This window comes from Colias eurytheme, chromosome 31 (assembly GCF_061535395.1).
Source record: "Colias eurytheme isolate Ceu_HAF_F1 chromosome 31, ilColEury1 Martin Lab GWU primary, whole genome shotgun sequence".
Lineage (NCBI taxonomy): Eukaryota > Metazoa > Arthropoda > Insecta > Lepidoptera > Pieridae > Colias > Colias eurytheme.
The window spans coordinates 5,009,700-5,036,446 of NC_143010.1; the positions used below are offsets into that span (position 1 = coordinate 5,009,700).

The 26,747-nt window shown below is 33.4% G+C and overlaps 1 protein-coding gene across 1 annotated transcript in view; it reads right to left on the reverse strand.

Moving 5' to 3' along the window:
• Positions 1-1,168: 1,168 nt before the first annotated feature.
• LOC149895602 (intersectin-1-like) overlaps positions 1,169-26,747 on the reverse strand; it is a 33,449-nt gene continuing 7,870 nt past the window's right edge. The window contains exons 7-28 of the mRNA XM_090118718.1: positions 25,885-26,036; positions 24,665-24,767; positions 23,856-23,985; positions 21,297-21,407; positions 20,008-20,072; positions 18,474-18,656; positions 17,768-17,879; positions 17,423-17,500; positions 15,659-15,854; positions 14,872-14,949; positions 14,051-14,151; positions 12,713-12,776; positions 12,264-12,368; positions 10,848-10,910; positions 10,512-10,644; positions 8,304-8,448; positions 7,065-7,121; positions 6,031-6,197; positions 5,113-5,248; positions 3,898-3,987; positions 2,589-2,697; positions 1,169-1,670 (exon numbers count right to left, since the gene is read on the reverse strand). Of these exons, the coding sequence (XP_089974844.1) occupies positions 1,609-1,670; positions 2,589-2,697; positions 3,898-3,987; positions 5,113-5,248; positions 6,031-6,197; positions 7,065-7,121; positions 8,304-8,448; positions 10,512-10,644; positions 10,848-10,910; positions 12,264-12,368; positions 12,713-12,776; positions 14,051-14,151; positions 14,872-14,949; positions 15,659-15,854; positions 17,423-17,500; positions 17,768-17,879; positions 18,474-18,656; positions 20,008-20,072; positions 21,297-21,407; positions 23,856-23,985; positions 24,665-24,767; positions 25,885-26,036 (2,440 nt within the window). The 3' untranslated portion in view covers positions 1,169-1,608. The remainder of the gene's footprint in view (positions 1,671-2,588; positions 2,698-3,897; positions 3,988-5,112; positions 5,249-6,030; positions 6,198-7,064; positions 7,122-8,303; positions 8,449-10,511; positions 10,645-10,847; positions 10,911-12,263; positions 12,369-12,712; positions 12,777-14,050; positions 14,152-14,871; positions 14,950-15,658; positions 15,855-17,422; positions 17,501-17,767; positions 17,880-18,473; positions 18,657-20,007; positions 20,073-21,296; positions 21,408-23,855; positions 23,986-24,664; positions 24,768-25,884; positions 26,037-26,747) is intronic.

Here is a 26,747-nt window from a genome sequence, read left to right on the forward strand (position 1 = left end):
TTTTTAGATATTTCTCGTTTTATTTTTTAAAATTTATTATGGCCATTTTACTCATTAGGTTAAGTACTTTCGATATCAGTTTAAAGTTTTTTGATATCTGCAATAGTTACGGAATAATCGCTTGTGCACACTTAACGATTACACCCTGTATACTCTTTTTTAATGTTTTTTTAAGTATATGGGAGTCTTTGTTTGTTTTATGTCATATCCATATTAATATAACAAATACAAAAGCGTGTTTTAAATGTTGGTTGGCTTTCACATTGCATTGGAGAGATTTAATGATATGATTTTAGTGTCTGGAGATAGTCAGGACTCAGGAGGCTAGTTTTTATCGGAGTGTAACATCTTATTACCATGAAAATATCTATCACGATGAGCATTTGATTCACTTCGGAATTTATAAATTCCGATAGATGGCGCTTGTTCTGTGTTCCTTTGACCAATACCTTCCTAGTTTAAATAAATTAGTTTCATTTATAGCTTTTGTGTAAACACATTAACATGAAATATAACATACTTCTGGTCAGCTTTGAAGTGAAACTTCTTTAGGCTCGTTGAGAGTTAAATTTCAAGGTCATGGCAATACCGCACGTAATGGAGTAAGGGTACGATTTTGAATCTTGCCAAAGAGTTTTACTTTTGACACGTGTGCTCGGCACACACGCTTTTTTATATACTAAAACTAACGGTTGGCCCCGGCTTCGTCTGCCGTTCATACATCCTTTAGTACCCAGCGATCACGTGCTTATTCAATAGTGAGATAATTTATGAAATTGAAAAAGCAGTTCTTGAGATTAGCGTGTTCAAACATACACTCTTTAGCATTATATTAAGTATAGAAGTTGAGTGAAGGTATCCTATCCTATCCTACTATGTAATTAATTATTATTATAAATGCGAAAGTTTGTGAGGATGGAATACATCCATTAGTCTTAATCGGTTAAGTATTTGCGCATTATACACATACGTGTATAATGCGCAAATACTGAACCGATTAAGACGAAATTTAGCACACATTTAGAGGGTAACTTGGATTAACACATATAATAGGTTTTATCCCGGAAATCCCACGGGAACGGGAACAAGGCGGGTTTTTATTTGAAAACGCGGGCGAAGCTGCGAGCGGAAAGATAATATAAATAAAACACACAAAATTCATTTCTAATCATTTATTTCGAGTAACATCTACACAAACTTCTACATATAAGATAAATTATGAATGAAATTTGAAAGAATACAATATTATAATACTTTTATTCAAATACAATAACATAGTTCCAACTTCTGGATAGGTTCTTTTTAACTTATCTGTCAGTTACGTATTTTAACATCAAAATGTGTTAGATAGGCTATCAGTAACTTTATCAACAAGACAAAATGCTTTATTATAATATTTTAATGGTGAAAAACAGGTACATTTCTGATTACGCAAAACGCATTTTTTGCTTATTTTTCATTATAAAATGAACATTTATTTTTTGTTGTCTATAATTTCTCTAAAATAGCATATTTTTATTCAAGCTATATTAATTATTTTTAACATGACAATGACTAAAAGCGAAGTGATTACTAAATAAATATTATAATTATATAATATTAATAGGTTTAATTCACTAATTTCGTCACGTAGTTGCTTGGAAACAGACCCGTCATGCCTCGTAGTTCCCCTGTAAAGAAAAATATATTATTTTTAAACATTTTCACATGAATTAATGAATGAATGAATGATTGAGTGAACGATTTTTCAAGAAGAGAAATTTATTCTATTATGACAAAAATATCAAAATTCATAGTATGTATTTTCTTGTGTTTGATTTTGCGCGAGTGTTTGACATTTGGAAATTAAAGATGTTAACGGATTTTAAACGCGGTTTTTTCGCGCGGAAATAAATCGCATTTAAAATCCGCTATTAATGTTTTTTTTCTAAATATCAAAATACACCATTATGTATATTTATTATATTAAAGTTTTAGTTAAGAAATAAAATGGATTATCAAATAATTAAGAGAATATCAAGGTTTACATACATGATAATATGTTATTTTAGAAGCGCAGCTAAGGCAAGGTTAGTAAAATGATAAATTATTTTAGTTTTAAGATATTTGTGAATAATTCATTATTCACAAAACGAAAAATTGAGTATATATAAATTGAACGAAAGAATGAGTGATACATTGAATGACTGAAGTTTGTGAGAATGAATGATCGAATGTGTTAAGGAATTAAAGGATGAATAAATGACTGATTAAATGAAAGAATTAATAGATGAATGATGACTAATTAATAGAATAATTAATGACAGAATAAATAAATTTATACATGAATGTCTGGCAAATAAATAACGATGATTTGGTGATGATATTTAATTGTAAAGCGTCAAGTATGAGAGAACGAATTTTTATTTATTTATGTATAACACTTTATTGCACAAACTAAATTATGATAAAAATAATATAATTACAAATTAATGAACGAATGAATCTCTGTGTTGTTAATAATATAATAAAATCACGAATAAATTAGCTAGACTGCATGACAAGTTAATAATTCACCGAATGAACGAACGAATGAATGAATGAATTACCTTGCCACCAGTCCGGATCTTGACTGCGGTCGGTAACAGCTATAATATCGTCCTTCTCAAAACTTAATTCGTCAGCATTTTGTGCCGTGTACGGGTATAGAGCTATCACCTGTTAGTGAATGAACGAATGAGTTAATAAGCATCGGTCTTACCACAAAACAATTTAAACACAGTCTCGTGAAGATACTATAATATTTTATGTTAAGATTCGCTAATATAAAATATTACAGTATCTTAAGGTATCCGGTATCAGCGTTCTGACCATCATTTTTCTTTTTGTCATTGCGTAGACCCCTGTAGAACCGCCATACTGTTACAAATGACCCCAAATTTTGTATCAGTATCTCCCGGCCTATAGATGGCTTATCGCTTGGTATCTTTATTGAAGGTAAAATATATATTATCTTCGTCGTGTGTTATGGCTCATAGGATTTGTATGGCGAGCGATAATCGGAAATATGCTCTAAGATAATGTATATTTTACATTATCTTCACCGTGTGTGATGCGCTTAACTTTAAACCAGGGATCAGGGGCCTTAGACAAAGTAACAATTAAAAAACGATAACGAAGTTAGAAAAGGCAAAAATGTATGGGATTGACATACGCCGCGTTAGATCACGTGGTCTATCTAATGTCAATCCCATACATTTTTCCTTTTCTAACTTCGTTATCGTTTTTTAATTGTTACTTTGTCTAAGGCCCCTGTCACTTTAATAGTTGTCTATGTGAAACACGACAAAACAGATTAGAGAGAATCCGCGCGAAGTTAAACCCTGTCTAAAGTTTTTTGTGGTAAGACAGTTATATTTTATTGAAGTGAAACTTCTTTAGGCGCGTTGAGAGTAAAATTTCAAGGTCGAGCGTCACGTCATGGAGTAAGGTGATTTTGGTATCTTTGAATCATGCTAGAGAAGTTTCACTTCTGACACGTGTGCTTAGCACACACGCTCTTTTTTGTTAACACGAGTTAGTTAAAAAGCATACAATATAAATAAGATTTAGGAAGATTATAGATTGAGTGAACGAATGATGTTATAAATAAATTATGTTTGGTAATATCTTGGTATTTGCATTTTTATAGCATAGAATATATATTTTTTTAATCAATAGCATGTATGCAAGTGTGAAATTAGTCACTTATTATTTAGTATTTAAATTTAAAACTATCATGATAGAGAATTTCTTAAACCATAATATTGACCAAAACCTTTCCATTCTTTTTTTAATGGGTTAGGTACAGAGCTTAAAAACTAAAATTACATAGATTTTATTAATTTTAAATACATGATGTTATATTATCAATTTTACCTTATCGATAACAGTTTCCGCTGGCAATGCGTCCATTTTGGATGAAACGGGCGTAGTCCGACCTGAAGTGCGTCCAGACGATTGTAATACCTGAGTAAAAATAACGGGTTTAAATCGGGATTTTTGTGTTTTTTTTTGACGTCATTTTTGAAATATTTTGTAAAAAAAGGCAGTGTGTTGTGATAGTGTAAGCTTTTATCTTAATTTATGTGTGTGTGTGCTTTTGTTTCTCAAAATACACAGAACTATCTGTTGAATTTGATGTTTTTTTCTTTTATGGCATTCAAATCTACATATATATAAATGAAACCCAATTCGCGTTGTCACGGCATCACGTGTGAACGGCTGAACCGATTTCGATAATTCTTTTTTAATATAATCCTTGAAGTACGAGGATGGTTCTTATGAAAAAGAAACCATATATATTTATCACGGGCAAAGCCGGGGCGGACCGCTAGTGCTTCATAAATATAAATTTATAAAGAATAGATAAAAATCGATCACTCCGATAGATCTTTCATCTCCTTGGTACAGTGGTTGACGCGTGAGCGTAGAACCGCGGGGTCCTGGGTTCGATTCCCGGTGGAGACGAAGAAAAAATTGTCTCGGTCTGACAGGACACAGAAGGCTGATCACCTACTTGTCTCTAAAGAAAATCGATCAGTGAAACAGATGTATAATGCATCTGCCCCTTACCCCACTAGGGGACATGGGACTTTGCTTTGTAATAGACTACAGGCTCATGTTGAAAAATTTATGGGTCATTTGAAATTACCTATTCTTTCGAATTCTCATCTGCACTCAGTTGGACAGCTTAGAAGTGACGGTATAGTGCTGAATCTTATTATTTTATGCTCTTACTAGCTTTCCGCCCGCGGCTTCGACCGCGTTTTCAAAGAAAAACCCGCATAGATCCCGTTCCCGTGGGATTTCCGGGATAAAACCTATCCTATGTGTTAATCCAAGTTACCTTCTATACGTGTGCTAAATTTCATTGTTATGGGTTCCGTAGTATTTGCGTGAAAGAGTAACAAACATCCATATTCCATACATCCATACATCCATACTTACAAACTTTCGCCTTTATAATATGTAGTAACAGGATAATAGTAATAGGATAGGATATCGTTCTATATAGGTCACCTGGTGGTTCAAATGACCCATAAATTTTTCAACATGGGCCTGTAGTCTATATGTGTGTGTCTGTTTACTCACCTTCACATAGCTGGCTGGAAACCAGCCACTTTGCCGGTTTCTACCCTTTGCCTGCAACTCCCCCTCCCACCACCCACTATCGGCCTTCTTGCGGACGATTAAAAGCTGACCCTTCATTAGGGACAGTTGTTCAGCGCTGAAAATTATACGGAATATTAAAAATCGTATGGAAACCATTGAGTTACTATGTACTACGTACTAGAGAGGACATCGCTACTACACTATTTGTTAAACGAGAGCGTCAATCGTCTCAAACCAATTTTTGCGCGAAATTCTACAATTTGCCTGCGACATATACATTCTATAGTAGAGCCATTTTAATAGGCAACATTTGACAGTTCAACAAAATTCAACAACGTAACCTAGTAACGACGACATAGAATAACATGATATTTCGTTTTGTTAGAACTGCAAATTTGCTTAACTTTTTTCAATTACGATTACATATTTATAATAATAATGACCGATACAAGTAATTTTAAGATTTCATTTTACTGATAAACCATTCTAAACATAATAAACAATTTCTGAATTTAAGAACTGACGTCGCTACAATTTTGTGTCAATAAACCTTTTTTCTTTTTAAATACCAGAGATGTTACTTTAAAAATCGAAATCTGACATCTATAATCGAATGCATTGAATAATTATGAATAAAAATCATCATAAATTAATAAATTCGATTGTCAAATGTTTCAAATCCGTATCGATTAATTCACTTTAATCGATGTTTTTAAGCAGGTTACCTCTCTTCGAAGATAAAATTGATAGACGTCAAATGTTGCCTATTAAATTGGCTCGACTATAGTATCATATTGCTTTGTGTAGTATTGTGTAGTGTTGCAGTGCGTAGTGTAGTGTGGCTTCGTGAAGTGAAATATGTTGTGACATTGTATGTGTATGTGTGTACACACTTACCTAGTGGCCGTATAATTAGCAAGTGCCTGTGCGACTTCCTTAGCCCGTCTGCCGGCAGCGGAGTCCCGGCCGGAGTCCCGTCGCATCGCTGACGAAGGCCTAACGACACTGTCTGTTATGTTGGCTACCTCTGATGATATGGGCGTGGAGGATTTTTGTTCCTCCCTCTGGAATATTATTTGTTAAATTAGAAAAATCTAATTTCAATGAATACCGGATTCACCCAGTCGAAAGTTATGAGGTAACAAACAAAAAAATAAAAAGACGTGTGGCACTCGGGGACTGCCGCGGTAAAGCTATTGCATGCTATGCCTTCAAGCCACACCTCCGAGCCCGTCGGAGTGGGGAGCGTGAGGTTTTTTCGTTACGGAATTTCTCGATTCGGTCCCCGCGCTCAAGGCCCGCGATAGAAGCTATGCAATAGCTTTAAAACTCAATCGCATATATTTATTTATATTTTTTTAAGTAAATAGATAAATTAGTAAGGTTAGTTGGAATAGCTGGGGCCCCAGACAGTTAATAAAATACAGAAATATATCTTCAAATGCCCGTGCTTTAAAGAACTTAACATATAAAGAAACCAGAAATTTATTGTCAATAGGTGCACATTAGGGCTCATAAAATCTAAATACACTAACGAAAAAAAAATTTGTTAATACAATAATTTTAAATGCAGGCGGCATTATTACCATATAAATGCACAAAAGCGAGGTTTATGGTAATAATGCCGCCCTAATTACATTTTAAAATACCTTCTGTTAGTATTTTATATAATTATTCAAATTCAAATTAAAATTCTTTATTGAAGTGAAACTTCTTTATCGGGGTTGGAAAAAAATTTAGTGTAACATTTTTCCGTTACGCGCCATCTTTTTCTTATCCCTACCACGTGTGATTCGACGTATTTCTGTAAAGTTGCATATAGTAAATTATTTTTTGAAAAATATGGTCATAAAGAAGTTTCACTTCTTACGTGTGTACACTAGTACACGCACACATTTTTTTATTCATTCATTCATTCGTTCACAACTAACCATTATATCCACGGGTTCATGTTGGGGCTCCGCCACAGACTGCGCCGGGGGCTCCAGCTGAGGTACCAATATGTTTATTTTAATTATTTTATAAATAAGCTTTTCGCCCGCGGCTTCGCCCGCATTTGCAATACCCACACAGTTCTCGTTCTAGTTGAGTCAATTTTATCTTTGTAAATTTCATTCAAATCGGTTCATTAGTTTCGGCGTGAAGAGTTAATGACATACAGACAGAGTTACTTTCGCAATTATAATATGTTTAAGCATGGTAGGGAAGTAAGGGTAACAAACTTAACTCTTTATGAGCATTAATAAAGGCCTCTTCGAATTAATATGTATAAAATAACAACACAAATAAGTCTAACAAGCAATTCATACGTGGTAAATGCGAAATCTTCATAAATTTTGACTTCAACATAATGAGATGAATGTAAAATTTAATACTAACATACGAAATACTGTAATTTTATCTCACTTTCTCCCTAAATCTTATGAATTGGCTTTTCATTTTTCAATTGGAATTTTTTACTGCCGGTTTTTCACCGACTTTCAAATCACAACGATATTAAAGAAGCTTACACATCAACAAACACTTTCACATCTATTTCATAATAAATCTGTAGAAGGGTCAATTCTGTACATTGAAAATATTGAAAAAATAAATAGTAGGGGGTGTTACTGGATCGATACCAAACTTAAATATGTGAATGCGCGGCTGAAACCGCGCGGAGCAGCTAGTTATAAATATACATAAGAAAGAAAGAAAGAAAGAAAGAAGAAAGAAACATTTTGGTTATAAAAAATAACATTTTGGTTTCATCAAAAAAACTGTGAACGCACTGATCCTGCGGTGGGAATTAGTACTACCACGATACCTTTTCTATAGTAACGTAAATACAACGTAGTAATGATATCACCTATACATTGAGGTATTATTACTAGAGAGGACAAACAAAATCTGATGGCGGAGCGGTCCCGCTAGTGAGTCACACACTTTGTAGATATTCTGCCTCTTTATCTTATTAAAAAAATATGAATAAACTTATCAATTAAAACCAATCAATGTAACAAAAACAATTGGGTTTGAGACGATTGACTCTAACTCCTGTTAAAAATAGTGTAGTACCGATGTCCTCTCTAGTACGTAGTACATGTAACTCAATGCTCTTATACTACTTATTTCAAAACGAAAGGAACATCCTACAAGTGACATAGACATTCATTCACTCATTCACTCACCGGCATCTCGGGCTCCGGTTGGGGCTCCGCTTGCACCTCAACTTGGGGCTCCGGCTCGGGCTCCCGGGCCTCCGGTATCGCCGACATTAGTTCATCACCCGTCGTTGTGTCTTTTGTTACGTAGTTTGACGGGAATATACCGGTTCTGGAATTTTTTTTAATAACTCTATTGTGTCGTGGACCGATCGGGCCGTTCGGGGCTCAATGGGTTAATATGTATTTCATGCATTCAAAAAATATCGTAAGTACATAGTTGTTTTTTTCTTACAATTCATTCAGTCACTTATAATGATGCTCAAACTGACAGACTGACAGTAAAAAAAAAACATTATTAGATAAAAGCGTAAAATACTTTTTTAAAAATATTTTTAAAGTCATTAAGTGCCATATCACACTAGCGGATTGCGAGCGGTTTCAAAGCGGAGCGGGTGCGCAACGAATACGTTGCGGGCGCGCAACGAACACGCCGCGGTTGCGCAGCGAATTCGTTGCGGACGCGTCATTTTGTATACTCTCGCACAAAAGCCAGCCCTTCCGCCTTGCCTAACTTCCATTCAATATTTCCATCGTTTCTGTAGCACTCAATTTTTTAACCGTACTGTGGAAATGCACTTACTTAACAGTTAACTAAAGATGTAATAACAACTGGAGTTGTTAAAAAAAGGTGCTATAAAATTGAATTACTAGGACTTTTAGAATGTACCATACATTCCAAAAGTATGTAACGACTGACCAGTATAATCTCTCCCATAGCAACGTATGTTATAAAGAGATTTTGTGAACCTAATTATGAGCAAAGTGATAGTGAGTTGCTGGTTGCTTGATAAAATTTTCTATTCACTGCTATTTATCTAATAATAAGATAGCCCTGTTTTAGTTAAGGAGCTTTAACATTTATTTCACTAATGAACTTTCTTAATGAGCAATTAAGTTATCTGATTGCATTTCGACCAAGATTTAATAGATAAAACAATACCCTAAACATTAACATGTTATGAAACTCGTAAAAAATAATGATCTCATAATTATTATACTATCACAAGTTATAAGTAACAACCAGCACGGATTCCATTTTGTTAATGAGTGTACATGACTGCGACGTAAACGTTGCGCATCTGCCACGCGTCCGCAACGAATTCGCTGCGCAACCGCAACGTATTCGTTGCGCACCCGCTCCGCTTTGAAACCGCTCGCAATCCGCTAGTGTGATATGTCACTAAATCATTTATGCACGTATAAACCTTTGTAATGTCACTCTGATACTGCCGGAAAAAATTGATTTCTTTTCATTCATTCCAAATTACCTTAATTAACGATTTATAATTAATGCTTTTTCTCTTAGTTTAATATTTCAAAAGTCTGTATTAGTTTTAAGTATTTGGCTCCCTTGCAACAGATATCAATTGTACAAGTGAGTTTTTTCTTTTACTTTTTCTATTTATGTTCGCTGTGAGACGTAGAAGAAACAATTGTAAATGTTATCATTGTTTATGTCATTCATTTATGTATATAATTGTTTCTGTAAGGGCCGATTTTTCAATGCTTGGATAAAACTTATTCGTCGAATAATGTATAAAAATACCATTTTAAAAACGTATTCTAATTGCCCGTATTCGACAGTTTACTTGACATTTTAATATTATCGTGTAATACTTTATTGGACGGATAAGTTTTATCCAAGCATTGAAAAATCGGCCCTAAGATTTCCAAATAAATAAATAATTTCATTCATTCACTCACCTGATATACGATACCGGACCTGACAGTATTTTATGATTTTTATAAAAAAAATCTCATTCACACAATCAACCAAAGCAAAACCCATTGAAAACCATTAAAATTGAACGAACGAATGAACGAAAGACTTTCATTCATTCATTCATCAACTGCTGAAATTATGTCTTTATTTTTTTTCTGTATTCACTCATTTAATTGTAGCAACATTAAAACTGAATCGCGCAAGAGAAATGTTTTCGCTACAGAGCATAAAATATACAACTTTCCGACATCATTCATTGGGGCTTTAGCGGCCGGTCAGTCGAGTACACTGGTCGAGGATCCTGGCTTTTTCAATGGATGAATTCCACCTTTTCACACGATGCTAACTTGTAGAGAACTTTCTTTCTTTAAGTCACTCATTAACTCACCCCACCCACTCACTCACTAACTCACCCACCCACTCACCCACTCACCCACTCACTAACTCACCGCACGCCAATCCTGCCGGTCCACCAGTCCCCATCTCTCCGTATCACCTCTATTCTCTCTCCGGCCTCGAATGTCAAGTCCCCGGGTTCGGTTGAAGCGTATGGATACGCGGCTATGTAGAAATCTCCGCCTTCTAGAGAGAGAGAGAGAGAGTTTAATAATAAAAGATGTATAAATAGAGGTTCAAGGCTAGTTACTAATAATTTAAAAGATTGAATAAACAGTGAAGAAACAAAATTATTAAATATCATATTCAATATTACACTATTTAAAATTAGTCCAAGAAACAATAATAATCTTTTATATAAAGTCGGTTAAAATTAAAAATAAACTCACCAACTGCAGGCATGGCTCCACCCAAATCGCTTGCTATTTCTGGCTCTGGCACTTCCGCTATACCTGAAAACATTTGAATGAATGAACGAATAAATGAACGAATGAAGGAGCGAATTGATGAATAAATTATTGAATAATAGTTCAAAAAAACTTATTGCAATAACTAAATTACAATTTATAAAATGTTTTCACAAACTTAAATTGTAATTTCAACTAAGTTTTTGAAGTGAAACTTCTTTATCGGGATTGGACAAAAATTTAGTGTAACATTTTTGCGTTACGCCGTCCGCGTGACATTTTTGCGTTACGCCGTAGGAGTGACATTTTTGCGTTACGACATACTCGTGACATTTTTAAGGTCATAAAGAAGTTTCACTTCTTACGTGTGTACTCTAGTACACGCATACATTTTTGTTATTTATGCAGTGATTGTAACGATAAATACTTCAATACCGACGCACGGAGAAAGATGGAGTGAGTTTAAATTTGTGATAATGATAAAAATCATATACTATATGTATATGATTTTTATCATTATTTATATATAATTATAATTTTAATAATTATAATTTATAATTAATATGAATACCTAACATAATTGTTATAAAATATGTAATTATTTGATGTCGTAGCTGCCCATAATTTTTTTTAACAATTTAATATGTTTGTCAAGCAATGATGACAATGATGAGGAAATACTTTTACAGCTTTAAAAACATGGTCGTGTTCGCAAAAACATGTGTTTGTGTAGAATTTATTAAAGTTCTTGTTATTAATATAACTAGCGACCCGCCCCGGCTTCGCACGGGTGCAATGCTGATACTAAATACACTACAGAAAAACTGTGAACGTTGTTTATAATAACATAGCGGCCCGCTCCGGCTTCGCACGGGTATAAAATAAAATCATACGGTGTAAAGGGCCATATAGATCTATATTAAATGATCAATGTATTCAAGGTATTTAATTGGTTAAGGATTAATGCTGTATTGGTTAAAATCGCTTCGAAAATTAGCCATTATTTGTCGTAAAAAGTAAATGACAAAAAAAAGTTATTGTGGGTTATCCATAAGAGATAGACATATACCATCGCGGACTTTTCTGTAGACCTTTTCAATGTGTATAATACTTAGTACATTATTTTGATAAAACTCGTAGGGTTCAGCCTGCGTTTGCAATGTAAGCGGAATAAATGTAATTATTTACGACATCACATTAGAAACCTCAAAAATAACAGTACTCCTCCACTATTTAATGGATGTTATTATACATATAAACCTTCCTCTTGAATCATTCTATCTATTAAAAAAAACCGCATCAAAATCCATTGCGTAGTTTCAAAGATTTAAGCGTACAAAGGGACATAGGGACAGGGAAAGCGACTTTGTTTTATACTATGTAGTGATATCCACCTACCCTCCAATTGTGTTTTAGTTTCCACAGGCTCTAATGTTTCTGTGTACACAGAGGGAGTAGTTGTCAAATCTTCCACGTAAGACTCCGGGAACCAACCGGTTTGACCTGAAAATATATAATATTGAAATAAGTATATCTATACTAGTATTATAAAGCTGAAAAGTTTGTTTATTTGAACGCACTAATCTCGGGAACAACTGGTACGATTTGAAAAATTCTTTTGTTGTTAGATAGCCCATCAATAGTTGTTTTCTTGATCACTTAGTAAATGAAGTAAAGAAAAGAATTAGCAATAGAGTCAAAAAAAATAACCACTATTTTTAATAAACACTGAAAAATTACAAATAATTTGTATAAGCTTACATTTCGTTCATTCGCTCACTATTACACGATATTAATTAAATAAAAAAATAATAAGTAAATAAATAAATAATTTAATATTATCTAACCTCTAGCGGAGCCCCATTTCCATCCGGGCTCTGCGTCACCCCTCGGGGCTTCGGCTTCGAATACCTTAAAAAAAATACAGAATAAAACATTGAGATATACATATGGAGACGACACCGCCAACATCACTTATGTTCCGCTCAACATACGCCATATGGCGTAACTGCACGCTCATTTTTTATTTGTTTTAAAGTGAAACGCATCAAATATGCCTTCGTGTGTGTTACGATATTGCACAAATAATACGGAAAAGTGACTAACATAACTTTTCATCGGTAAGTACCTAACTAGATAATAATTTTTAAAACTTAGAGCAAAAAAATGGCGCACAGATTTTGTTCGTGGTGTCTCCTCCATACATAGTAATATTATCTCAATGCAATAAAATTGGATTTTCTTAGTAAGTATTGTATTTAAAAATAACATGCGTGCGGTGTGTCCCTTAGACACGTAAAACTGAAAGAATAGAATAAATTCGATCGCTCTGGCGGGTCACGAGTGGCTGAGTTGGTCAGGCATCCGCCCCGGAATGGCGCGAAAGGATGCGGGTTCGAGTCCCGCTGAGTGATCGAATTTTTTCTAAATTTATATTTATAAAGCACTAGGTTTCTGCCCGCGGCTTCGCCCGCGCATAGAAAAACCCGCATAGTTCCCGGTCCCGTGGGATTTCCAGGATTGCGTCATTTTCCCGGGATAAAAAGTAGCCTATGTCCTTTCTCGGGTATCAAAATATCTCCATACCAAATTTCATGAAAATTGGTTCAGTAGTCTAGTCGTGTTTGAGTAACAGAGAGACAGACAGAGTTACTTTCACATTTATGATATTAGTATGGATTTGAATGCCATAAAACCAAAAATATCAATTTCAATCTCAAAAAATCTTATAATAAATCATCTAGATTCAAGGTAAATGAATAATACCAAACCAAATATCTCTGTTCCTAATACGTTTCGAGATTTATGTCCATAATAACTTTTGCTCACAATATATTGCTCTTTTAAAAAATCCAAGTATCATCACTGGCCGCGAAAGTTCATCACGACGCCATCTTTACCCAAATCTCTTTCTGTGTGTATCATCTACACTAATATTACAAATGCGAAAGTAACTCTGTCTGTCTGTTTGTTACTTAATCACGCCTTAACTACTGAACCAATTTGCATGAAATTTGGTAAAGAGATATTTTGAAAGGACATAGGATAGGTTTTATCCCGGAAAACCCTCGGGAACGGGAACTATGCGTATTTCTCTTTGACTGCGCGGGCGATGCCGCGGGTGGAAAGCTAGTAGGTTATATTTTATTTTGTTTTATAGTGTCTATAGTAATAATTAATCTTACCAAATCACCCGGCTGTAAGCTCAACTCGTCAACCGTTCTCGCGGCGAATTCATACACGCACCGCCATCTTGGATTCGCTTGTGACGTCACCGCTTCTGTTGCTGTTCACATCAAATCAAATATCAAAATCAAATGTTCAATGTATTGTATAATTGTTAAGGATATATATTTTTATATTTATGAAAGATACTTTATGCACGCGTAATTTTTAACCGACTTCAAAAAAAAGGAGGAGGTTATCAATTCGGCCAGTATGTTTTTTTTTTATGTATGTACACCGATTACTCCGTGGTTTCTGAACCGATTTACGTGATTCTTTTTTTGTTCGATGCGGGATGGTGTGAGAATTGGTCCCATAAAAATTTTATTCGGATAGGCCCAGTAGTTTTTATTTTATGAGCATTTTTGTCTATATTTGTAAATGTTGCAAGTGCAAGTTTGAAGTCGGTTGTTTTTGACGCAGTTATCACTTGTTATTTATTTAGGTACATTAGGAACATTAATAGATTGTTATAATAATGCACGTTAGAATCAGTCATAGCTGTAATAAGAATGTAGAAACTAACATTATTATTTTTTCGATTTCTTGAATAATTTTGCATCTTATGTAAAAGATGATGATTATATGAAAAAATTATAATTATAAAGTTGATTCCAGACAAAATTAGATCACAATTTTATATTCTATCTGTGTTTGTGTGCATAAATGTGACACATCTGTGCATACATTATTTTGTGTCTCAGTGTGTGTGTATGGGGTGTGACCATTTATATGTCTGGGTATATATACATATTTGTTTGTATGTCTGTCTGTAACTCACCAGTAGTGGGTTCAGCGTCACCCCAATCGGCAGCGGCCGGTGTTGCCCACGCTTCTTCATTCGTACCCCATGCTGCGTCTGTTTATATTTGTTTATTTATTTTCATTATTTGTTATCAAAGTAATTTTTCTAGTAATAAGAGAAAGGGTCCAATAAACTATCACGGCCTTACTAATAAAAAGTTAAACAATGGATAAATTTACCACTAACAAAACTTATTATTTTACTTGACTTTTGCACGCCTCATAAGCGAAGCGTTGAGGTGGGTACTACTGTCACTTCGCGCAAAACATCTGATTTTTCAAACTTAAAATGTCTTTATGTATCATACATTGCACTTGTAAGATAATACATATACACACATATTAAGAAAAAACACTATTTTTAACGTTCATGATATTTTTGATGTCATTTTTGTTATTTAAACTAGTTAAAAAACAGTTTAAAAAAGTTCTGTCTTGGACGTCCGTGTGTCTGTATGTGCGGATCCTTTTTCTTGTTAACACGATAGCGACCGAAATACTTTACTAATCGAGTCTTTTTTTTTCTCTTACGCTTGAGTATGCTCAGGAATAGAACCCTTTCATTTTTCAGGGTCTGATTCGATGTGGTTTAATTGTTATTAAATAAACAAAAATAATAATTAATAAATAATTATTAAAAAAAAATTATGAGGCGTGCACTTTTGGATTTTCCAAACTATTTATTTATTTTAACTACTCTAAACTCTCTAACTTTATTACTCACTAACCAACTAACTCAATCAATCCCTAGCCAACTAACTCACCAGAACCCCAAGCCGCCTCAGCAGGTGCAGTGCTCCTGCTAGCTTCGTATTCGCTTCGCTTCGCTTCGTATAACTGCCAAACGGCGCTACACTTCTCGATGAGTTGTTCAACATTCGCTGATAGATCGGCGAGTTGTTGTTTGTTCGTTTCGAGGTCGGAACGCTTCGAATCGACTATCGCTTTCGCTGCTTCGACCTTGTGGAGAAATAAGTATACATAAATAGTGTTATTTTTTGGTATTTAAACCAATTTATATGAGAAAAGAATGCGTAAAGACAGAAATTTTTAATTTCAGAAGCATTTTTTTTAAATTAAAATTGACAACATTTCAAAATTTTAAGCTACTTATTTTTTTATTTTAATGAAAACTAGATCAAAAATTATTATACACGTATTTTTTGCTTTTTCTAAATATGGAAGTTTTCATTCATCTTTTTGGGTTTTAAAATCATCTCATTCTAAAATGTCGTAAGCGCCAAATGACGTCATACATACGGAGGAATACATTTTTTCCTTTGCCACATACCTAGTTTAAATTAAAAAAAAATCTTGACAGTTTACATTTTGGCACATTTGTCACTTTGATTCGTCAAGCTTTGTAAATATTGTTATTTGTTATTTGCTGATCCAAATTTTAAACAAAAGAAACTTATTCACAAGTACTGATGATGATGACTTTATGCAGGATTTGTTAAGGGGTGCTGAAAATTTCTGGGAAACAAATATACTATCCCAAAAACGTTGGAAAGTGTTAAATAAATACAACTTTTAGTAAGTAAACAAAGTCTTTTATTTCAAGAAAATTATGAACACTATAGGCACTATTTGTATAATATAAATGAATTGGTCCAACTCCAATCAAATAAACATCACGCTAATGAGATTAAATTAGAAAACCAAAACACAATAACACGATTTAAAAGTTTGTTTACATGAATAATTCACAAAAATGACATTAATATGAAATTTGACACATGCCATACCCTGTAAATGTCAGTGATAGTTTTTTTTTTTAAATTAGGCTAATGCGCATTTTTATTCCTCCGTATGTATGACGTCATCATCACATTTATCGTTTTTATTTAATTTCTCTTAAAATATGCGATTAAAAAATGAAATAATTTTTTTTCTGTAATCGCAAGAGCAAAATAAAGAAACGGTTTTTTTCTTTCATGGCCTTATAAAAAATGAAATGTTGTCAATTGTAAAATACTATTTCCGTCATAACTTTTATTTTAATAGCGTAATAGGTTTTGATAAATTTAAAACAATACAATAATTAAGTCCCGAATTGCAATTTTTTTCTATTCTTTAAATTATCAAAAACCAATTCTTTAGTCATCCACATTATAAATAATTTTATTGAAGTGAAACTTCTTTATCGGGGTTGGAAAAAAATTTAGTGTAACATTTTTTCGTTACGCGTGATATTTTTCCGTTACGCGCCATCTTATTCTTAAGAACAAGATAGGGTTAACCCTACCACGCGTGATTCGACGTATTTCTGTCAAGTTGCTTATAGTAAATTATTTTTTGAAAAATAAGGTCATAAAGAAGTTTCACTTCTTACGTGTGTACACTAGTACACGCACACATTTTTTTTATTGTAGTGTTTAAATTATAAAAAATAGTTTTATCCATTTAGCAGTATATTATTTGCTTTTTTTAACTTAAGACAAGTAATAAATACAAAAAACCAAATTCAATTTAAAAACTAATTATTGTTTTGACAAAATAATATCAAATGAAAATATAAAACTTACCTTTTCACGAAGCTGTTTCAATGTAACCTCCATCATGCTTAATTTCCCATCTTCACCGGCGCCTTCTGATGCTTTGGCCTGAAGAAATAAAATAAAATAATATATTTTAACAATATACATAAAACATTTTTCATATTCAGTATTCATATTCACAGTTCCTCTTAAAAGCAGTCTGACATTTTCAATAATTAATTGTTACGAAAACAAATTTTAATATACCTTCAAATATTTTTTTTTAATTTCAATTTCAAATAAAAAAGAATTAGAAATTGTTTCAAATCTGATTTGAATTTGAATTCAAATTTGTTTTTTTTTTATTTGAATTCAAATTCAAATTTAATTTACCTTAGCGTCCAAATCAGCTTTCTCTTTGTTCAACGCAATTTGCTTCGCGTTCAATTCCTTCACACGAGCTTTAAGTTGTTGCATTTCGGACATATTTGCGTCTCTGTCTGACCTGTAATATAAAATTTGAATTAAATGAATGAAAGAATGAATTAATGAACGAATGAATGAATGACACCATTTGCACATATTTAAGGCGGTTCAATCTATACTAATGTTATAAAGCTGAATAGTTTGTTTTTTTGAACTAATCTCGGGAACTGCTGGTCCGATTTGATAAATTCTTTCAGTGTTAGATAGCTCATGTATCGAGGAAGGCTATAGGCTATATAACATCACGCTAAGACCAACAGGAGTGGAGCCAAGCGGGTGAAACCGCAGAGCGCAGCTAGTGTATGTAAGTAATTGTGAAAAATTTATTTATTATTTATTTATTTAATCATTTATTTTACCACATCATTTAATATTACAAAGTACAGTATAATATATATCTGTTTGGATGCGAAGTACAAAAGGTGAACTTATCGCTTAAAAGCGATTTCTTCCAGGCCAAATTTGTATGTCAATTGTTTGCCAAATTGTGTGGGGTAATTTTTAAATGATGTGATCTTGTGTCTAGTGTACAGTGTAGTGTACAGTTTAGTGTACAGTGTAGTGTACAGTTTAGTGTATAGTGTAGTGTACTATGTCATGTCACTACACTTACCGCATAGCGTCTATAGTGCACTTGGCGGTAGCAACCGCAGTGCGAGTCTCCCTTATATCCTTGGCCAAGTTCCCGGCTCTAAGGTTGACTGCGCCAAGTTCGCCGGAAAGCGCTTGGCTACGAGCTTTCAGACTGAGCACTTTGCTTTGCTCCTCTGTACGGAGGGATTCTAGTTCCCGCGTTCTGGAGGCGAAATTATTGAGTCAAACGATGGAAATGGAATTAAACCGAACAATTAAATCAAGGGAAACGCAATGGTATTGAAATTAAATCAACAAATGAGACAATCGAAAAAAAGACGTGTGTCACTCGGGGACTGCCGCGGTAAAGCTATTGCATGCTATGCCTTCAAGCCACACCTCCGCGCCCGTCGGAGTGGGAAGCGTGAGGTTTTTTCGTTACGGAATTTCTGAATTCGGTCCCCGCGCTCAAGGCCCGCGATAGAAGCTATGCAATAGCTTAAAAAAAGCATTTATATTCGACGCCGAAACCGCATCAAACATTCATAATTTGGAAGGTAACCCTACATCCATTTAATTAGATAGGCCCTTGATTGAATACAATCAATTCATTTAAATTCGATTCGATTCCAATGAAATCGAACGAGATGAAATTAATTGTTTATTTCACACACTATCGCACATCAATTTAAATCTTATCAAATGGAAAACAATTAAATAAAATCAATAACCAAATTTATAAAGTAATGGACAAATTATAGAATATGATATTGCACGCCTCATAAGCGAAGCGTTGAGGTGGGTACTACTGTCACTTCGCGCAAAACATCTGATTTTTCAAACTTAAAATGTCTTTATGTATCATACATTGCACTTGTAAGATAATACATACACACACATATTAAGAAAAAACACTATTTTTAACATTCATGATATTTTTGATGTCATTTTTGTTATTTAAACTAGTTAAAAAAACAGTTTAAAAAAGTTCTGTCTTGGACGTCCGTGTGTCTGTATGTGCGGAGGATTTTCTTGTTAACACGATAGCGACCGAAATACTTTACTAATCGAGTCTTTTTTTTCTCTTACGCTTGAGTATGCTCAGGAATAGAACCCTTTCATTTTTCAGGGTCTGATTCGATGTGGTTTAATTGTTATTAAATAAACAAAAATAATAATTAATAAATAATTATTAAAAAAAAATTATGAGGCGTGCACTTTTGGATTTTCCAAATTATTTTTGTTTTATGGCATTCAATAAACGTAATCAAAATGTTTCAGATGTAGAAAATGTCAATTTTAATTTTTAACCGTTTATCTTTTAAAGTGAAATTTCAACTGAAAGGCGACTTTTTTGGTATCTTGAATTGCCAAATACGTTTCACTTCTGACACGTGTGCTCGGCTTACACGCTCTTTTGGTGATATGTACAAAAATTTCATAATTTTAACCCTACAATATGTTTTTGTTAATTTATTTAACTGTATAATAAATATAACTTAATAAAAAAATAACTTAACTAAAACTTAAATAACTTAACTTATTAATTTATTTTATAATAAAGTAATTATCACCTCTTCTTCTCCCACTCCAATTGACACTGTCTCTCCATCTCTTTTCTAGCCGCTTCACGTTTTTCCTGAAAAATGATTAAACCTATACAGCCGTACAAATAAACGAGTTATAACATTTTATGCAAAGAATAAACTAAGAACAAGGAAAAATCATACAAATAAACACGAAATAAATGTAACCTAGTATAACTTCGTAATAAGTATTCATACTAATGCTATTCCGTCCTTATTACGGCTACCACCCTAGTATAAGTCTGACATAACCGAGTTATAACATATCTTTTAATACATTGTGCTGTGTTTTACAAGTTTTAGAAGCAATTTTCAATCTAAATTTGAGATAATAGCAATGAGAGTAATACGAGAAGTAGAAAAAGTTGAGCAAATTAATAATTTCATTACGTACCTATTGAAATGGATAATTTTGTATGAAATGTCAAAATATACGAAATTATGAAAAACCCTTTTGATATTTATAATGATTTATTTATTTACAACATGCGCCAAACCATACATACTGATACATAAAACTTATTTCTAAACTTATCACAATAATATACACTTTCGTTGAAAATATAAATCTTCTAAGCTTGGAGTTGTATGTTTTGAGTAGGTACCAGTTATTTGGCAACTCTCTATCTCAAGGTGGGCTTATCTTCTGTTCTCCAGATATTGGATAGCGTTATCTATCATTTGCTTGCATATTTAATGATATATATATGTATTTAAATTATTTCCAATAAATATTTAAAAAATAAATAAACAGAACATCGTATGATGAAACTTCACAACAAATTCGATGAAGTCAAACGAGCGTCAGCAAAATGACAGCACCAAGGCTTAACCGTAGACAATTTCAATGTTTTTCATAATTTTGTGAATGAATTGCGACGTTGCCGCTTTGCGCCTATTGCATAGCGTGAGCATAGTTACATCGAAGTTATTCCAAATTTATTTGTAAGAAATTATGACATCCTTATTCTTTATTTATTCTTATCATATCTATGCATTGCATAAGGTTTGAATAAGCAAGTTTTTATTTGTACGGCTGTTAATATATATAAATGGAAATTTCTAATCGGAGAAACCTTTATTTATTTATTTATATAAAACCATTTCTACCGATGACTGACTGATTTTTCTGTCTTTTGATTGAAATTTAACTGATATAGATTACATTTTTATTTGAAAGCTGGCGCTTTCCGCTAAATCTCATTTAAAATTTACTGATATTTTGAAAGCGATTTATTTTTTTGTAAAAAAAATAATATTTTATTGTAATCACTAACCTGTTCTTCTTTCTGTTTCCTTAGCAACTCTTCCTGTTCCTTCTTCTGCGCTTCGAGTCGCATCTTCTCTTTCTTCTCTGCTTCTTCTCTCTCTTTCCGTTCTCTTTCCGCCTGTTAGAAGAGTTAGTAAGAAAATGTTTGATATAAAAAAGGATACATTTGCTTTAAAGAAACCGTATCTCAATAGTTGCAATATTGGACGTTGTACATTGGGTAATAGCTAAAAACCACAAAATATATATTTTTTTTATAAAATTTTTAATATCACAATAAATCATTTGAATTTGAATTTTCTAATAATTTCTAATAAAAATTTTCTGTGATCCTATATTACTACACTATTTGCTCTTATGACTATTTCCAATCCTAAACATGCTTTAGCAGATAAACCTAGAAGTGTATTATAAAACCCACACTCAAAAATATTTTGTATTAACAATACTTTATAAGTAACTCCAGATATAAAGAAATTTAGTTGAGAATATTGCTATAATTTCAACAAAATAATAAACATCATTCAAAACGGTTTAATCTTTCTTGAGTGATAACTGATAACTATAATTGTATAATTTTTCATAATTTAAGTTTTTATTTTATTAAAATAAATATCTCATAAAGCATTGTTATAAAAACTAAAAAAACCTAATAATTAGAAATTAATGATTTTAACGGATTTTAAACGCGATTTATTCATTCTATTATTGGAGTGAAACTTCTTTATCGGGGTTGGAAAAAAATTTAGTGTAACATTTTTTCGTTACGCGTGACATTTTTCCGTTACGCGCCATCTTTTTCTTATCCCTACCACGCGTGATTCGTCGTACTTCTGTAAAGATGCATATAGTAAATTATTTTTTGAAAAATAAGGTCATAAAGAAGTTTCACTTCTTACGTGTGTACACTAGTACACGCACACATTTTTTTATCCCTACGTATCGCACACTTTGAAGCGAGCGTGGTCACGGTGATAATAATATAATGAATATACCGTGTTGAAATCAGTTTAAATCATTAATTTTTAAAGAAAATACCAAGACCTAGTAAATGTTTCGTGCTTAAAACGTAAATGAAACCTAAATAAATCTATGTGCAACTAGCCCAAATGTGACACTAAAATATAGTTATACTTTTATACATTATTTTTAATTCATGTTTAGTTAAGCTATTGCGTAGCTTCTATCGCGGGCCTTGAGCGCGGGGACCGAATAGAGAAATTCCGTAATGAAAAAACCTCACGCTCCCCACTCCGACTGGCTCGGAGGTGTGGCTTGAAGACATAGCATGCAATAGCTTTCCCGCGGCAGTCCCCGAGTGACACACGTCTTTTTTTTATAGAACTTTGAAGTGTTGTTAACAAATATCGAATACATTTTGACATTTTATTAATATATTTGACTAGCTTTCCGCCCGCGGCTTCTCCCGCTTAGTCTTAAAAGTAATCTATACTAATATTATAAAGCTGAAGAGTTTGTTTGTTTGAACTCGCTAATCTCGGGAACTACTGGTCCGATTTGAAAAATTATTTCGGTGTTAGATACCCCATTTATCAAGGAAGGTTATAGGCTATATATCATCACGCTAAGACCAACAGGAGCGGAGCCACGCGGGTGACCGCGAAGCGCAGCTAGTAAGTTATATACTAAAACCTTCCTCTTGAATCACTCTATCTATTAAAAAAACTGCATCAAAATCCATTGCGTAGTTTTAAAGATTTAGGGCCGATTTTTTAATGCTTGGATAAAACTTATCCGTCCAATAAAGTATTACACGATAATATTAAAATGTCACGTAAACTGTCAAATACGGGCAATTAGAATACGTTTTTAAAATGGTCGTTTTATACATTATTCGACGAATAAGTTTTATCCAAGCATTGAAAAATCGGCCCTTAAGCATATATAGGGACAGAGAATGCGACTTTGTTTTATACTATGTAGTGATTTTATAGGCACAAATAATTTTCAATATCAAAGATAAACTAAACATGAATTAAACGTATGTTAAAGTGTTATATTAAATCTACGTTCAAACGTTCACCTCCTCCTCCTGAATGCAGAAAATTTAAACAATCTTGAATAAAACACGATTAAAATATCTCAAATATTTTTAAATAATACTAGTTTGGTCTCTTATAAAATAGTCACAAAAATTAAAAACAAAATGAGAAAAAAAATATTCACTCTTATTATCTCTTCTTGCGAAAAGGTCGATATTTGATACATTTTTTCCTGAAAATCGTACATTAAATCAATGTCGCACTTATTTGCACAACTCCACAATGTAACTCTTCTTTTCTCTTTTTTTCGATAATTTTTTATACCATACCATCACATATTTCATCTTACACTATGCATATACCAATATTTTTATGTAGAATACCAAATATAACATCATACGTCAAAACCACACAATTGTACACACTTCCTACAATCTCTTCTTAACTCCTACCATATCTTTTCAAATCTTATCATCTCCAACTATAGCAACATTTTCGTTCATCTTCAAACATCTTACCATCCCATCTCCACCCATCTCTTACTATCTCTTTCCATCTCTTACCTTCTCCTTCATCTGCACATCAGCCAATTGCGACCGTCTCCTCTCCAACTCCGCCTGTCCTCTCGCCAAGTTCTCTTTCCTTCTCTCTTCGTAGGATTTAGCGCTTGTGTTACTTGTTACTGAATCGCGTCTAAAAGTTAAATAGAATTAGACTTATTGCTGATTTTCCGGGATATAACCTGGGAAATGCTGCTTACTATCTACAACACGTGAGCTATTTGACTATGTTAGCCTAAAAATAATAATAATTTTTTAATATTTTAATCGTTAAATACTAGCTTTTGCCTATAGCTTCGCCCGCGTAAAAAAAGGAATACCCATATAGTTCCGGGCTAAAACCTTTGCTATGTCCTTTCTAAGGTCTCAAGCTAGCTCTGTACCAAATTTGAAGTAAATCCATGCAGTAGTTTCAGAGTTTAGCCAGGACATACATACGAACATACAAAAATTCTAAAAACTATATTTTTGGCTTCGGTATCTATTGTAGATCACGCCCCAAGTATTCTTTTGAAGTAATATTCAATGTATAGTTTTGACTTTCCTACGATTTTATTTTATGTATAGACTAGCATTCTGCCCGCGGCTTCACCCGCGTTTCCAAAGAAAAACCCGCATTGTTCCCGTTCCCGTGGGATTTCCGGGATAAAACCTATTCTATATGTTAATACAAGTTACCCTCTATATACGTGCTAAATTTCATTGTAATCGGTTCAGTATTTGTATATATTTGCGTGAAAGAGTAACAAACATACATACACATACATCCATCCTCACAAACTTTCGCATTTATAATATTAGTAGGATATTACCTAAAAGTGGGTGGTATCATTTCCGGCGGTAGTTTAGCCGGTGGGGCTTCACCTTGAGTCGCTCGTTCACACAAATACATCGCTAATACGAATTCTTCGCAACCTGTGAACAATTCAACATTTATAGGGTTCCGTACCCAAACGGTAAAACGGGAACCTTATTAATAAGCCTCCGCTGTGTGTCTGTCTGTCTCCAGGCTGAATCTCATAAACCGTGATAACGCTTAAAAGCTGAAATTTTCACAAATGATGTATTTCCGTTGCCGCTATAACAACAAATACTAATTTTTTTTTTAAATTAAAATTAAGGGGGTTGGTCCATTCGTACGCAAGTCCGACTCGCACTTGGCCGGTGTTTTTATTTTTTTTTTTATTTATTTTTATTATTAACATGAAAATTATTTACAAATCTAGTTATGTTCGCTATCTATAAACAGACATAGATAGATCTTTTACGCACGCTTATATTAGCTTCACCTGTATGGTTGAAAAATTGTCAGAGCTGCGTTGTATAAAAAAAAAGCCGGGTTGCACTGGGGGAGTGCCGGCAGAAGTGAAAACTTGATTATTAACGTTGAGCATGTTTGATATTTTGGAATGGTATCCGTCTTACGCTTTTTCGATCAGGTCACGTGTCCTGACGCGAGTTTAAGATTTTATACCCATTACAGAAAAAGTGCTCAACGCCGCTAAAGAAGTTTTCACTTCAAAAAAACTTGAGCGATGTCAAGGGACATCCGGATGGAACGAAGTGTTAAGTTAGAGAGAGACAGACAGAGAACCACGCGCACGCCGCACAACTCTAGCAAAAAGTGTCGTGACAACTTTTCGTAACAATTTTTTCTGTCTAGCCCCCTTTCACAACACGCTAAGGAACTTCGTTCTAACACTCATTGAAATTGAATTCAATTCAATTCTCTCTTTAAAAATTAGCACCTTATTACGTTGCAGTAATTTTCAAAAGCTATTATTTAAGGCAATTAGGAAACTCTGCCTTATATATGTGTAGGCAGAGTTTTGTTTATTGTACATCAATGATATTAAATATAAGAACTGTTTCATAAAAAAGTAACTAAAAACCCCATTTTTAACTCGCATAGTTCTTTATCAATAAAACCTAACCAAAATCGCCTATTTTCGATTTCGAATCGACTTTGACTGACCACAAAAACACTTGCCAAAAATGGCCTTTTTTTTCGTCATCGGTTAATACAACTTACCCAACTTCCCATCACAGTCCAAATCAGCCAATGCCCATATTTGGGCCAGCGTTTGTTGCGGTAGTCTCGACTGTAACATTATGGACCTGGCTTGAGCGCCGGAGACTGAACCAGATTTGGCCTTGTCTGTTGCGTTGAAGAGTTGTGTGTATCTGTAATATTCAAAATCTAGCTGTTGGTCTTATTGTGATGATATATACCCTATAGCCTTCCTCGATAAATGGGCTATCTAACACCGAAAGAATTTTTCCAATCGGACCAGTAGTTGCTGAGATTAGCGCGTTCAAACAAACAAACAAACAAGCTTTATAATATTACTAGCGGTCCGCCCCGGCTTCGCCCGTGGTACATATTTACGTTTTCTCTACATAAAAACCATCCTCGTACTTCAAGAAATATAATATAAAAAGAATTATCGAAATCGGTCCACCCGTTCACGCGTGATGCCGTGACCAAGGAAAACGGGTTTCATTTTTATATATATAGATTAACATGGCACATCTAAATATGGCTAATTAAGTAATTAGCTACATTTTTTGAGTCACTTTTTTTTTAAATAGAATATATACAATATAAAATAGTATTTGAATGTTGAAGCCACATTTTGTGTGCCGTTTGAAGATGGAATGTTGTGTTTATAATCTATCTACACATTTATAGACAAAATATCATAGTGTTCAAAAATATTAAATTAAAGTCGGTGGCATTGAATATAAATCTATAAAGATTATATTTGTATAATATTTAAAAGATAACTAAATATTTGACAAAAAGTATGAGAAAGGGTTAATTTGACTTTGATCCCCTTCTTAGGTGAATTACATTATAGTAAATATACCAAAAACGATGCGATTTTATATACT